This window comes from Typopeltis vanoorti, chromosome 2 (assembly GCF_054136105.1).
Source record: "Typopeltis vanoorti isolate ZY-2024b chromosome 2, IOZ_Tvanoo_1.0, whole genome shotgun sequence".
Classification (NCBI taxonomy): domain Eukaryota; kingdom Metazoa; phylum Arthropoda; class Arachnida; order Uropygi; family Thelyphonidae; genus Typopeltis; species Typopeltis vanoorti.
The window spans coordinates 133549849-133563006 of record NC_143550.1 but is presented as its reverse complement, the minus strand read 5'-3'; the positions used below and the strand labels follow the sequence as shown (position 1 = coordinate 133563006).

Genomic DNA, 13158 nt, shown 5'->3' with positions numbered 1-13158 from the left:
TGCCTCGAAAAATTCCTCCATTTCTTTAGTAAAACCTTCTGTGAAACCATAAGCACAAATAAATCTCATTGTCACTGATACTGTCAGCCATTCAAGAAGATTATCTTCTTGAATGGTAGTAATTCACTGTTGAATACTATTCCTACTCCTTTTCTCTGATTGTTATTCCCTGAATATAACATTCTGTGTTTGTTGCTTAGAAAGATCTCACCTGTTTTTGTCTCCTTTGTTTCAGTCATGCCTATTATATTGATCTTATACTTATTCAATTCTTTAGTTAGATTCATTTCATTTCCATTGATGCGTCTTATGTTTAGAAGTACCAACCTTGAACTCTACTGGCGAGAGTTGAGATGTTGCCCATGATTGAGTGGTGGAGACAGAGTTGTAGAGCAGGTGCCCTCCCTTGATGAGTCTTTGGACTCCCTGGAGGTGTCAAATAATAATAATAATAATAATAGTTAAGAATTTTACTTTTGACTTGAAAGCTTTCTCCTCTCCAATAGTTCATCTACACTCTTATTCATGGGCTCAGAAACCAGCTCTAACTCTATTATTTCAAAGAACAGCATATGCAGGAATGATATGAACTATTATTTGCATTTATATGCACCTCCATAGCTCAATCAGTATAGACAAAGCCCTTTAGTCAGAAAGACCTGGGTTCGATTCCCATCAGTGATGTGAGGAACCTTTATCTCTTTCAACAAAAGGTGAGTTAGCTGGTAAAAAACTCCCTACCTCTCATATGGAGGTAGGGAGTTTTTTCACCTGGAAACTCTGGTTTTTTTGTTCCCCAGAACAGGCAAACTGGCCCTGTGAACACATATGGATTACAGTCATGAATAAATCCAAGCCATATGCCAGTCCTGAGTCTGGATAAAATGGGGGGGGGGGGGAGCAATAGTGAACTACCCTGTAAAAATCTCACCAGGAACACTTTGTGGGTAAAGCCTACAAAGACACCTAGGATCAGAAAATGATTGAAGGGATAAACCACCACCACCATGCATTTATATGCTGAGGCTTTCCTGTGTGTATATGTTCAACCAGTTTTGCCCATCTGCTCTTGAAATACCTTTCTCACAGAAGCACTGCTTGACCTGCTTTTCATAACTGGGATCAGAGAGAAAGTTATAGATGGTGTGTGCAAGATAGTGCTTGTCACTTTATCCATGTAAAAGAACAAGACTCCAATAAAAACACCCACGTTTTAGTAAATCATGGTCATCTTGGCATCCTCATTATCATCACATTTTGAATACTGAAAATTTAGTGACTGTATATTGGCAACATTCAGTGAAGTTTTCCATTGCAACACTATAATGAAATGAACACAGTGGCATCAGTCACCACTGTGTTCAGTGCTGAGCAAACAGTTATCTGTTATTCAAAATACAAAAATACAAATTGAAATATCTTTACAAAAACATTATAAAGATATTTCAATAACGTTTAATACCAAATGACCATCAGTTTTTATGCATTACTAAAATAAAAGTTTTGTTTAACAAGATCTTAGTGGCGACTTATACCCAATTGTTTTCATTTAATTTTCCATTTTGCCACAAAATGGAAACTTAACTGAGAGTCATTAATGTACAATCACTAAATTTTGTCATTTGAAAAAAAAAAAAAAAAAAAAGAAAAAAAAATTAAAGTAATGTTTCTTTTTTATGGGTATCACAAGTCCTTTCATTTCCCCAAACAAGATAACATAACAAGTGTTGCTGTGCAAGTGTACCAATTGTAATTTTTAAGCAACTTAAACCCAATCAGCATCAAAAACACTGTTCAATTTAAAAAAAAAAAATCCATATTTGAATCCAACACAACCTTTTAGTGCCATACTCTGATTCCAATTATGAAATAAAGCTGTAGCAACATCTCCCCGAGAAAGGCTTATCAAAAACAGATAAGCAAAACAGGCTGTCAAAATTATGATCTTGGCCTATATATTTTTCATTATCAGCCTGATAATTTTCAGTTCAGCCCAATCAGTGGCATCACGTACCCATTTCAGTTTGGTGTGCTGTCGTGTGGATTATGCAACCCGCACTACAAATTTCGCATCAATTTGAAAGTATGCATGGGCATCGGCAGAAAATTTTCAGGAGGGGGCAAAGCTTCAATACAAATAATTACATCAATAAATTTTTATTATTATTGATGTAATTAAATAATTACATCAATAAATGTCTTTTAGCATTTTTTAATGTAATTATTTGTTGATCTAAACCATAAATACCTTATTTTCATTTTACATTGATTTTAATGATCTTTAATTCTTGGGAAAAAAAGTTATTAGGAATTAATACAGTTTCCAGCACAATTTCATATATATAAAAAAATTGACTGGCATATGTTATTAAAAAGCAACTAATTAATTCCAAAATCCTAAATTAAATTATTTCAATTTAAAAGCAAAAAAAAGAAAATTATAAAACTAACAAGTAAAATAATATTAAATTACATACTCTTATTACTTATATTACTTACCTTATAAAAATGTATTTTGCTGTTTAAATTTGTTTCACTATAAATTTACAATTCACACTTCACTCAGTGACTCACTAGACACAGAGGGCAAACAAACTGGTTGCTGTTCACAACAGTAATGAACATTTTTTTCACAAATCAGAAAACGACAAACCAAAAACAGGAACACATGCTTTATTGCTGCAATAAAACATGTGTTCTATGGGTACCCTGCCATCGGCTGAAACAGGCCAACCCATAATAAAATTTTAAGACAGAAAAAGCGCCCCATGGTCGAGGGTGTAAAGTTACATATCTCAATCACTTTTACGATTATAATCTGTGGAATTTTTCACTTGATCCAGGGGGAAGTGCCCCCCCCCCCCTCTGCAGACACACACATGACCATATAACTGCATTTTTATCGATGTATGAAAGTTTTGAGAGTGCATAGGACATCAGTGCTCATCTTAATTGGTCCAATGCAATTAATTGCAGGATAACTATGAATACTTCTGCATAGAGTGGGGAATAATCTGTTTGTTTTAAAATTTATTAGAAAACGATAATAAAGGAGAATGCTATATTTGGTTGGCATATTTGAAATACTCAAAGATGAAAATATGTGAACCATCATTTATAAGACATGTGAAAATAAAAAATGAAAGGAAAGAATAAGTGTGAGTAGAAATACTTTCATTAATGGTAAACGAATTATTAATAATTAACATTTGTGATATGTGTGTCCTATAAGTTGCTGGGTAGAGCAAATAGCACAATCCTATAAATTATAGTCTAGACATGAATAAGTGAATTTATGATGGCATAATTAAAAAAAAAAAAACTTACGAGGAGACAGAGAGTATGGTAGGAATAAATATGGTTTGATGGAGCAGCAAATCTTTTCATCAAATTTCCGATCGTTATCAGAATTATCCACACTTTCAGGAATCTTACTTTTTTTTTTTTTAAGTATCAGTGGTTCGTCTGTCTTATCAATCTCATGTATGCTGGTATTTTTTGAAGATCAACAACGTCTTATAATACACAGAATATTCATTTTTATTCATGAATAGATATTTTTTTACTGCCTGTTGTTTCCAAAGACTAGAATAAAAAAGTCTCTATACTGTTACAAAATTTTGCAACCTCAACAGATGCTATACTGCACAAGCAAGAGAAACATTTAGGTTTTTTCTCCTAACAGCCACGTTCGATTTTTTCGGTTCCAGAAAACATGTGTAACAGTTGTTTGTAATACAGCCATCGGAGATACAGAAAGCACTCAACTCATGACAAGTGACAACTTTCAATTGGATTGGTTGAAACAATAACCAATCACAGCCGCTAGTGCTGAGTGAGCTCTCGATGTGAGCTCACCCAGCCTCGCCTTCTGAGGGGTTTAAAAATACTGGAACGCTAAGAATTTGATCTGCTGCGCCCTCCTTACATCTTTTCAAAGGGCTCAAAGGTGTATGCATTTTGAAAGCACACCTGGACTATTAAAGCGAATGTGACGCAATGTTTACGCGTCAAAAAGTGCACTCTTCATGAAGCACTAATACTTCATTATCCTTGTGAAGAGGGCAATGAAGCATTAGCATATTGTGTTTAATTTTAGGAATCATGCAAAGTCTGCAAACAATTAGGGGAGTCTTTAACAGGAATAAATGCAAAAATATAATATCGGTGATACTAATATTTCGTGGATGAGCACTGCACACCTAGCACACTTTAATATTTGCCCCTGAGCCCAATACACATTCATCTTTATTTGTTTTATAGTTTAAACTGAAAGAAAGTGTTCAGATTTAGAATATTTTTTAATCCACGATATGACTTGTCTTTATATGTTCCCTGAATGAGCTATGTATATAATTACTGTAAATAAATTTGATTCATTAAATTATTTTTGCATATATTTTGAGTAATTACTAACTTCAGATATAATAGATAAGATAAAGTTTCTTTAAACTGAGTTAAATACCTCAATCTGAGATTGGTAATAGCACTCCCATCGGAAACAAACCTGGTTAACATTTTGGCAATTATTATTATTAAAAGAAATCTCCAGGGAGTCAGAGACTCATAGAGGGAGGCCAGCTGTTATTTCTGTTCTTGAATTCATTCACACTGCTTGCACACACAACATCCAAGACAATCCATCCTGATCACACACACACACACACACACACACACCAATCTATGAGAGAAAAATCTAGCCCTCACCTCTTGACAGCATTCATTCAACTTCTAAGGATGCCCTCGCATCCTTTCCCAACCCTCCATAAAATTAAAAATTCCATCCATGGAATTTCTATATACCCTTTCAAAAGTTTGTAAGTCTCCATCATATCACCCCCTCTTTCTCATATCATTTTTGATGCTCTGCTTTGCACTCTCCACTGTATCAGAATCACTATGAAAACCAGCAGACCAGACGTACATGTAAGAGTCCAAGTGAAGTCTTATCAAGGTCTTGTAAAGAGGCAAAAGGAGTTCCTTATCTTTACATGACAAAGTTCATTTCAGCATTACAATTATCTTTTCAGCTGTATTTGCAATCTTTGAAATGTGATCCTTGAACTTCAACTTCCTGTCTACTAAAATTCCAAGATCCATAGCTTGATCAGTTTCTTCTAACATAATCCCAAAAATATAATATGACATTGAATTCCTAATCACACCAAAGTGCATGAACTTACATTTATTAACATTGAACTTAGAGCCATTTTCACATGCCCACAATTCCAGCCTATTCAAATTGTACTGCACATCAGCAGCACTCCTGATTACTGTACGTATCTTTGAATTATCAGCAAATATCTGCATGTGTCAAATCCTTCCCAATGTCATTAATGTACACAGTGTACACAGTCTACTTATCAAACCATTGCCACCATAGCTCTTCTTCGTAATTCATTTCCATCATATCTAGGCAATATACTAATGATTTTTAGTTTCTCACTCTTCACTTCTTCCAACAATCTTTTCATATCTTCTCTCGTACTGAATTCATCACTAGTTAAGTCATTGGTACCTACCAAAATTATGACCTGTTTTGCTTTTCTTTTCTGTTTTTCAATTGGTTGCACTATATTTTTAATTTTTGCTCTTGGAAAACTTGACCTTATAACTTGCTCATCAATGCCATGTATTTTGACAGAGTCACCATACCAAATAAATCCTTCTTTTTACTATCAACTTTACTTATTCGATTTTTGCTATTAAGCACTAACTTACCTGATTCCGTGCTTGGTTGTTTTCCATTATGCTGCTGAACTTTTTTATTCTCTCTGTGTTCCTCTAAATGCCACAGGACTTTCTGTAATTCCCTCATTGTCTGTTTAATAATCTGCTATAACCTAGTGATTTCAGAGGTTAAGTTATTTTCAATATCCTCTTCTATATCACTTTAGTGGAGAAAACCATCTTGTTCCCTTTGCTGTTCTTGTTAGGGAATTATTGGAAATAGCCAATAATTCCTTTTCTTCTACATTTTTGATGACATTTTATAAAAATATTTATAATGACACTAAATACTCTAAAAACACAAAAATCTACTCTAATACACTGTAAAACACTAATTTTCTAAGGAAAAACACAATAAAAATAGATAAAAAATCACCAATTTTACACAAGCGCTAAATACACCAACCACTCACAATATAACCTTGAATCCAGACTCCTTTAATTAAAATAGATAAATGCAAAAGGAAATCATCATCTTATTAAAACAAACACCATAAACATGAGAATATAGGAACTAAAGCAACTAAGTTGAGTGTGTGTATTTACTGGATAGGCTGCCCATTTTGTATAATGAAAAACACCTTAATTTCCAGGAAGCAAAACCCTGCCATTCTTTCCGAGACAGCCTGACTCATCCTCAGCTGAAAATTCCTTATCTAGAATACAAGGAACCTTTAATATTCAAATCTAGGTCTTTCCAACCAAAAGGTAAATGTCACATTTGTCCTTGTTACTATGCTAGAGAGAAATGCAGATATGGGGATAATGAAGGAAATAAGGCAATTGAATAGATGGTATCAATGACAGGATCATATTAAAATTTAAAATATTAGCATGGAACTTGAAGTTATTAGCATTCAAGAACATGTATGATTATGTGGTTATTTAACAAAATGAAAGGGTAAGCATCCTCAGAAAGACAGTGATCCAGGCAGATTGATGTAGTTGGCAGTGCCCAACAAGCCAGAAATGCTAATTAAGAAGTAAATTGATGATAACCAATAATTAAAAAAAAAAAAAAACTGAATAAATAATATTGAACTATCATAGGGCACTAAAGATACATATCAAGAAATGATGATGGTATACAGAACTTCTGAAAGATCCCTGCTATCACTGAACTGTCACAGATTTTTTTTAATTTAAAATAAGAAAGTTTACTCTGAATCTTTCAATTCTCTCCCATCCTCTTTTTTTATATTAACTTATTGTACTAACTGACAATTAAAAATTTAAGTTAAAATAATTATTACAATTATTTTGACTTAAATTCTATGTAAAATAAAGTTTACATGCATTTAAGTTAAAATAAATCTGCAAAATCAAGAAAATAAATTACCTTTGTATGAAATGTGTTTTGTGAAACAAAAGCAATGATTATCTAGCCATTGAATTAAACCTTGCCAAGTACAAAAACTATATGCAGATTTTTTTTTTAATGTGTCACAAACAATTTCAAATTCAGCTAACATATTTTTAATAATAAAAACAATAGGGAAAATAACAAAAGCAATATCTACCTTCTGGTTGGCGCTGTCTATGGTACACATGAACAGAAAATGGTCTTGTCAAATTTGCTTTTACAACCTTCAAGTCAGCTTGATTAGTTTTGTGAACAGAAATTATACTGTTACTATGCCAACTTGTTACAAAGAGATGCTGTTCAAAGACTGTAATTCCATAAAGATTTCTTACCTGAAATTAAAACTCGTCAAAATTTTAAACTATCAAAAAGGAATATACACAATACAATTAGTTTAATACAAATTGCAATCTGAAAGTTTATTAATGTCATTCATTGAAAGGACATGGCTTAGAATTGCAGACCAAATTATCCAGTAATAACAAACCCCACATAATTATTTAATTTATTTGCATCTATAAAAAAAAAAAAAAAAAAAGCTGCATTTACTAATATTATTCAGCACAATTGAAGAAACATACAACTGAATTACTGTCAGCAAACATAACTCAGTTTTATAATGAAAATAGGGCATCTTAGTTGATAAGAAAACAAAAAGTGTATTTTATTGTGTAGAGAGAAAAAAAAAAAATAGAGAAAAATGCTAATTCTCAGGGTCTGCACTAAAGCTTAACATTTGTTATAAAGAATTTATATTATCAATGACTTTTATGATGCTTGGCTCAGCAAGGAAATGAGCTTCAATGAAAAACACATAAATGTTCATGATACATTGTAAAGTAAAAGAAATTATTATTACCCTAAGACCCATGGAGTCAAAGACTCATCTAGGAGGTCCTTTTGTCATACACACAGATCATTATACCTTGCCTTAAACACATTCAAATTCTCTGCAGACACCAACCTCTCAGGCAAGCATTCCAATTATTCACAATTCTGCATGCAAAAAACCTGATTCTCACTCTCTTGTTCACATGCTCCATATATAGCTTCCAGGGATGAAGTCCATTCTTGTTCTCCCCACCCCATCTCCTACCATTTTATGAGAAACCTCGTCAATACTGATCGTATAACAACCCCTTACCAACTTGTACATCTCATTCATATCACCCATCTTCCTCCTATCCACTAGACTGTAAATCGCATCTTCTCAACCTTTCCTCATATTCAACATTCCAGAGATCAGAAACTACCTTAGTCAGTTGCCTCTGGACCATTTCCAACATCTCTTTGTCCTTTTGAAAACTATATGACCAAATCTGTGCACAGTAGTCTATGTGTGGCCTAATCAGAGACTTATACAATGGAACAAGAACCTCAATACATCTACAAGTTAGTGTCCTCATCATTACCGGAATTTGTGTTGTCCTACAATTCTGGCTATATGTCCTCTAAATTTTATATCCTTATTCACCATTACCCCAAGATCTCTTAATTCCTACATGTCCACAATATATCCCCCACCAAGCATAAATTCTACATCCCATCATTGTTTTCCAAATTTTAAATCTCACATTTTGCAACACTAAACTGGAATCATCACTCTCATGCCCATTCATTCAATATATTCAAGTCTTCTTGTCTTCTCTACTCCTCATAGTTGGTCCCAACTTTGCGTTATCTGCAAACAACTGAATATCCCCCATCCAAATCTTTTGCAATATCATTAGCATAGAGGTTAAACTGCAATGGCCCTAAAACAGACCCATGAGGAACACTACTGACTTTCCTCTTCTGGGATATTGCTCACAATTTATAGTATACCTTGCTGATACCTATCATATAGCCAATCTCCAATCCAATGAACTAGTCTAATATCCATCTCCATTTGCTGTAGTCTAATATCAATCTCCTTTGTCCAATGAAGCCATCACCTTATTGTAATAAGTAAGCAGATTGCTAGAACATTACCTCCCTTTAGCAAAATCCATGCTGTCTATCAAAGATAATACTCCTGTTGTCAACCAAATTCTGGATCCTGGTTCTCACCAGCCTCTTCAACACTTTAACCACAACTGACACACAGATAGGCCTATAATTTGATGTTTGAGTTCTGTCACCTCCTTTATGAAGCAGCACAATCTTGCCTTTCTTCCACTCCTCTGGAACTTGACCCTGTGCAAGACTCTTATTAAACAAATATGTCAAGGGAAATGCCAACTCCCTGGCACATTCCTTCAAAATACTTGGTGATATATTATCAAGTCCCACAGCCATATTAACATCAAGTTTGCTAAATTTCCCATTTATTTCTTGTTCACTTACAGTCAATCTCAGCTCTTTTGGTTGCTTACTCCTCATGTCCAATACCGAAATATAAAAATTCTTTCATTATTTCTTTTGTTGTTTGATGCATTTTAGTTGCTTTCTAAATCTTCATGTTTTGCTCCCTTATAGTCCTCAAAGTAATTTTCATGCATACCATTTTTAAAAATGTGAAGGGTTGTTTTAACAATATTGCTTAACAGCAGAATCATCTCTTCAAAGAAGGAAGCCATGCTCATGAAAATGCAGAGATATCTGATCATAAATGATAAACTGAAATTATGAACTTGCTTATCATCTTAAGAAAAAATTAGCTATTCTGGTACTGCTTTAAGAGGCTTCCACAACCAATTACCCCAAACTAAACCTGTCTATAACACTGCATTAATTGTAGTGCTAAATTCTCTTAGGAGGTCAAAACAGTGGAGATTTTTGTAAATTATAAAGATATAAATTTGTGTTGAAAAATCACGGGGTTAACCACCTTATCCTCATGATATGGTTGCAAGTAAATGAACAGAAAAATCCTTGACATTGCAACATAAAAGAGGAAGAAAGGAAGAAGAAGAAGAAATCCACACAGTTTATTTTTTACTCCACTGTGGTTGATTCTTACAGTAAAAAGCTCAAAAAGTTAAACACAGGTGAGAGACTAATACAAGGGTAGCTCTATAGAGCTGCCCTTAAAATATGAGATTTCCTTATTATTATAAGGCTTATATTTCTTTGGGATTTCCATACTACCGAAGACTCAGCAAGGGAAGCACACACTAACCATTATTGACAAAATTGTTATCAAACCTTAAAGTCATTCCCTAAAAATCACTCATGCTTGCTTCAGGCAACCTATTCAACTTATCCACTTCCCCTCTCCAGCAAAAAAATCTAGCTTATTACAATTTTACTACAAAACTTCCATAGTTAATCCCATCTTCGCTCCTGTCCAATCTTCTAGTAACTTATTTGCCTATTAGTGCTAAACTTTTCAATCTATCTTCACAGGAAGCACCACAAACCAGCCATTTTGATAATTTTCCTCTGAATCTTCTCCATAACTTGAACATCCACAAGGAAGACAAGCAACCAACCCTGTACACAATAGTCCAGATTTTTGTCACCTCCTTACCATCAGCATTCATTAAAGTTATCCTTCTTCCGTCTGCTCATCACATAGTTAAAGACCTCCCTAGTATTTCGTTTGCCCTGCTTGACCAATTTTCATTCATAATATGATGTTTCCTTTCTCACCATGCTAGTAATCCTTCTTGCCTCTGCTTTGTATTGTTACAAATTAAAGATGATTATTAACTAACTTAAGGAATTCACAATGTACACTAGAAAATAAATTAAATTTTAAACTTTAACATATATATTTCCAATATTTTGGCAACGTCGTTGCAACCTTCAAAGGAACTTAAAATAAAGACATGTGCAGACACTACATACAGTAAATGAGGAAGAAGCGAGGAAGCTATTGTTTCTCCTAAAAGCCCTGATGGTGGCCTCTAGCAGGCTATGTAGGTATTCTTGGCCATTGGGCTGAAGGTCTCCTGATGTACATCTCCCAAATTTGGGGCAGTCTCATGCAACCAAATTCGTTGAGGTTAGGCATGTTTCTTAGGGCTCAGGCTGATTCTATGAAACATCTTTCAAATTTGAACTTGCTACAGTGTATTATTGTGGCTTTCTTCCACCGTATTCTGTGGCGTATATCCAGAGCATGGCCTGCAAGACCAGAGTGGCTATACTGGTGAAAACGGGTGTAGTTCTTGTGTTCTGAAATTCTGATATTTGCTGTCCTGCCTGTTTGGCCAATTCGGACAGTTCACAGCTGCAAGGGACCTGGTACACACCATGTAGGTCTAGGGGAAGTGGTTGATCTTTAGTGAAGCGGATAAGGGATGCCAATTTTCTATATGGTCTGTAACAAGAGGTCAAGTCATGTTTTTTTTAGGATTTTGGTAACTTTTTCCGAGACGTACATCAGGAGACCTTCAGCCCAATGGCCAAGAATACCTACATAGCCCCTAGAGGGCACCATCAGGACTTTTAGGAGAAACAATAGCTTCCTCGCTTCTTCCTCATTTACTGTATGTAGTGCCTGCATGCACGTGCCTTTTGCACTCCTGTATAATCATTAATTACCAAAATCTTAAAAAAAAAACATGACTTGACCTCTTGTTACAGACCATATAGAAAATTGGCATCTCGTATCTGCTCCACTAAAGACCAACCACTTCCCCTAGACCTACCTGGTGTATACCAGGTCCCTTGCAGCTGTAAGCTGTCCTACTTTGGCCAAACAGGCAGGACAGCAAATATCAGAATTTCAGAACACAAGGACTACATCCGTTTTCACCAGTACAGTCACTCTGGTCTTGCAGACCATGCTCTGGATACTCACCACAGAATACAGTGGAAGAAAGCTACAGTAATACACCGTAGCAAATACAAATTCGAAAGACTTTTCATGGAATCATCTTCAGCCCTAAGAAACATGCCAAACCTCAACAAATTTGGTTGTATGAGACTGCCCCAAATTTGGGAGACGTACGTCAGGAGACCTTCAGCCCAACAACATCTACATAGCCTGCTAGCGGGCACCAACAGGACTTTTAGGAGAAACAACAGCTTCCTTGCTTCTTCCTCATTTACTGAATGTAGTGCCTGTGTGCACGTATCTTTATTTTAAGTTCCTTTGAAGATGGCAATGTGACGTTGCTGAAATATTGGAAATATATATTAAAGTTTAATTTAATTTATATTCTAGTGTACGTTGTGAATTCCTTAAGTTAGTTAATAATCATGTATAATCAACGTATAAGGCTTTCTATGAGAATTACAAATTAAAGAATTCTTGGCATCTTTAATTTACAGTATAAGCAGGGGGGGGGAGAAAAAACACTTTCAACTTGTATTGCTATGAGCGTGCTGATCACCTTTCTTCTTATATAACTTGCATAACATTTTCTTCTTTAGCACTCCTGTTTAATCATGCTATGCATCCATTTATCTCCCCTTAATTTATCCTCCTAACTCTGGGTATGCAATCTAATACTATTTTCCTTATACATCCCTTGACCATTTCCTATGCATTAATAATAGCATCTCCCTTAAACCATGGTACTGCTACAAACTGCCTCCTGGAATTGTTATAATCACCAGTTTTTTTTAGTTTCACATATATCCCCCTTGTTAATTGAGATTACATGTATTCTCAGGTCAGTCATGTAGATGATGTCCATATCAAAGTTCCTTGCAAAAAAAGGGCTTGAAGAAGAATGACCTGTGCACTTCTGTATAAGACAGGCTAACTCAACATAATTAAAAAGACCACAGTAAGGTGTATTTGACAAAAACTTGATGAAAGGATCTTGACTAATTACCATTTGGTCCAGTTCCTTTCAACAAGTGGCAAATCTTACTAATAATGCTATGAAGGCCCCCGCACACCTCACATCTCAATGGGGATATGTGGGTAATTAATTACAATATCACCAAATCACCATAATACTGGTGATTGATTACACATAACTAATCTCATGCTATCACTGCCATTGCATTTATTAACTTATTTTACACACATACTCTCTCTCTCACAAACACACACACCTTTTTTTTGGAAAAAATAAGGTGCCAGTACTTGTTCTTTGTTAGCAGGAAAAACTGAAAATTAAAAGGATATAAAAAGAAAACTAAAAAATATTTACTGATATTGCTACTTCTTAATGTGATAATGT

The 13158-nt window shown here is 34.6% G+C and overlaps 1 protein-coding gene across 1 annotated transcript in view; it reads right to left on the bottom strand.

The window, feature by feature from the left end:
• LRP1 (LDL receptor protein 1) overlaps nt 1–13158 on the bottom strand; it is a 1646373-nt gene that overhangs the window by 1487174 nt on the left and 146041 nt on the right. Inside the window, exon 10 of the mRNA XM_090402369.1 lies at nt 7251–7425. Coding sequence (XP_090258495.1) covers nt 7251–7425 — 175 coding nt within the window. The remainder of the gene's footprint in view (nt 1–7250; nt 7426–13158) is intronic.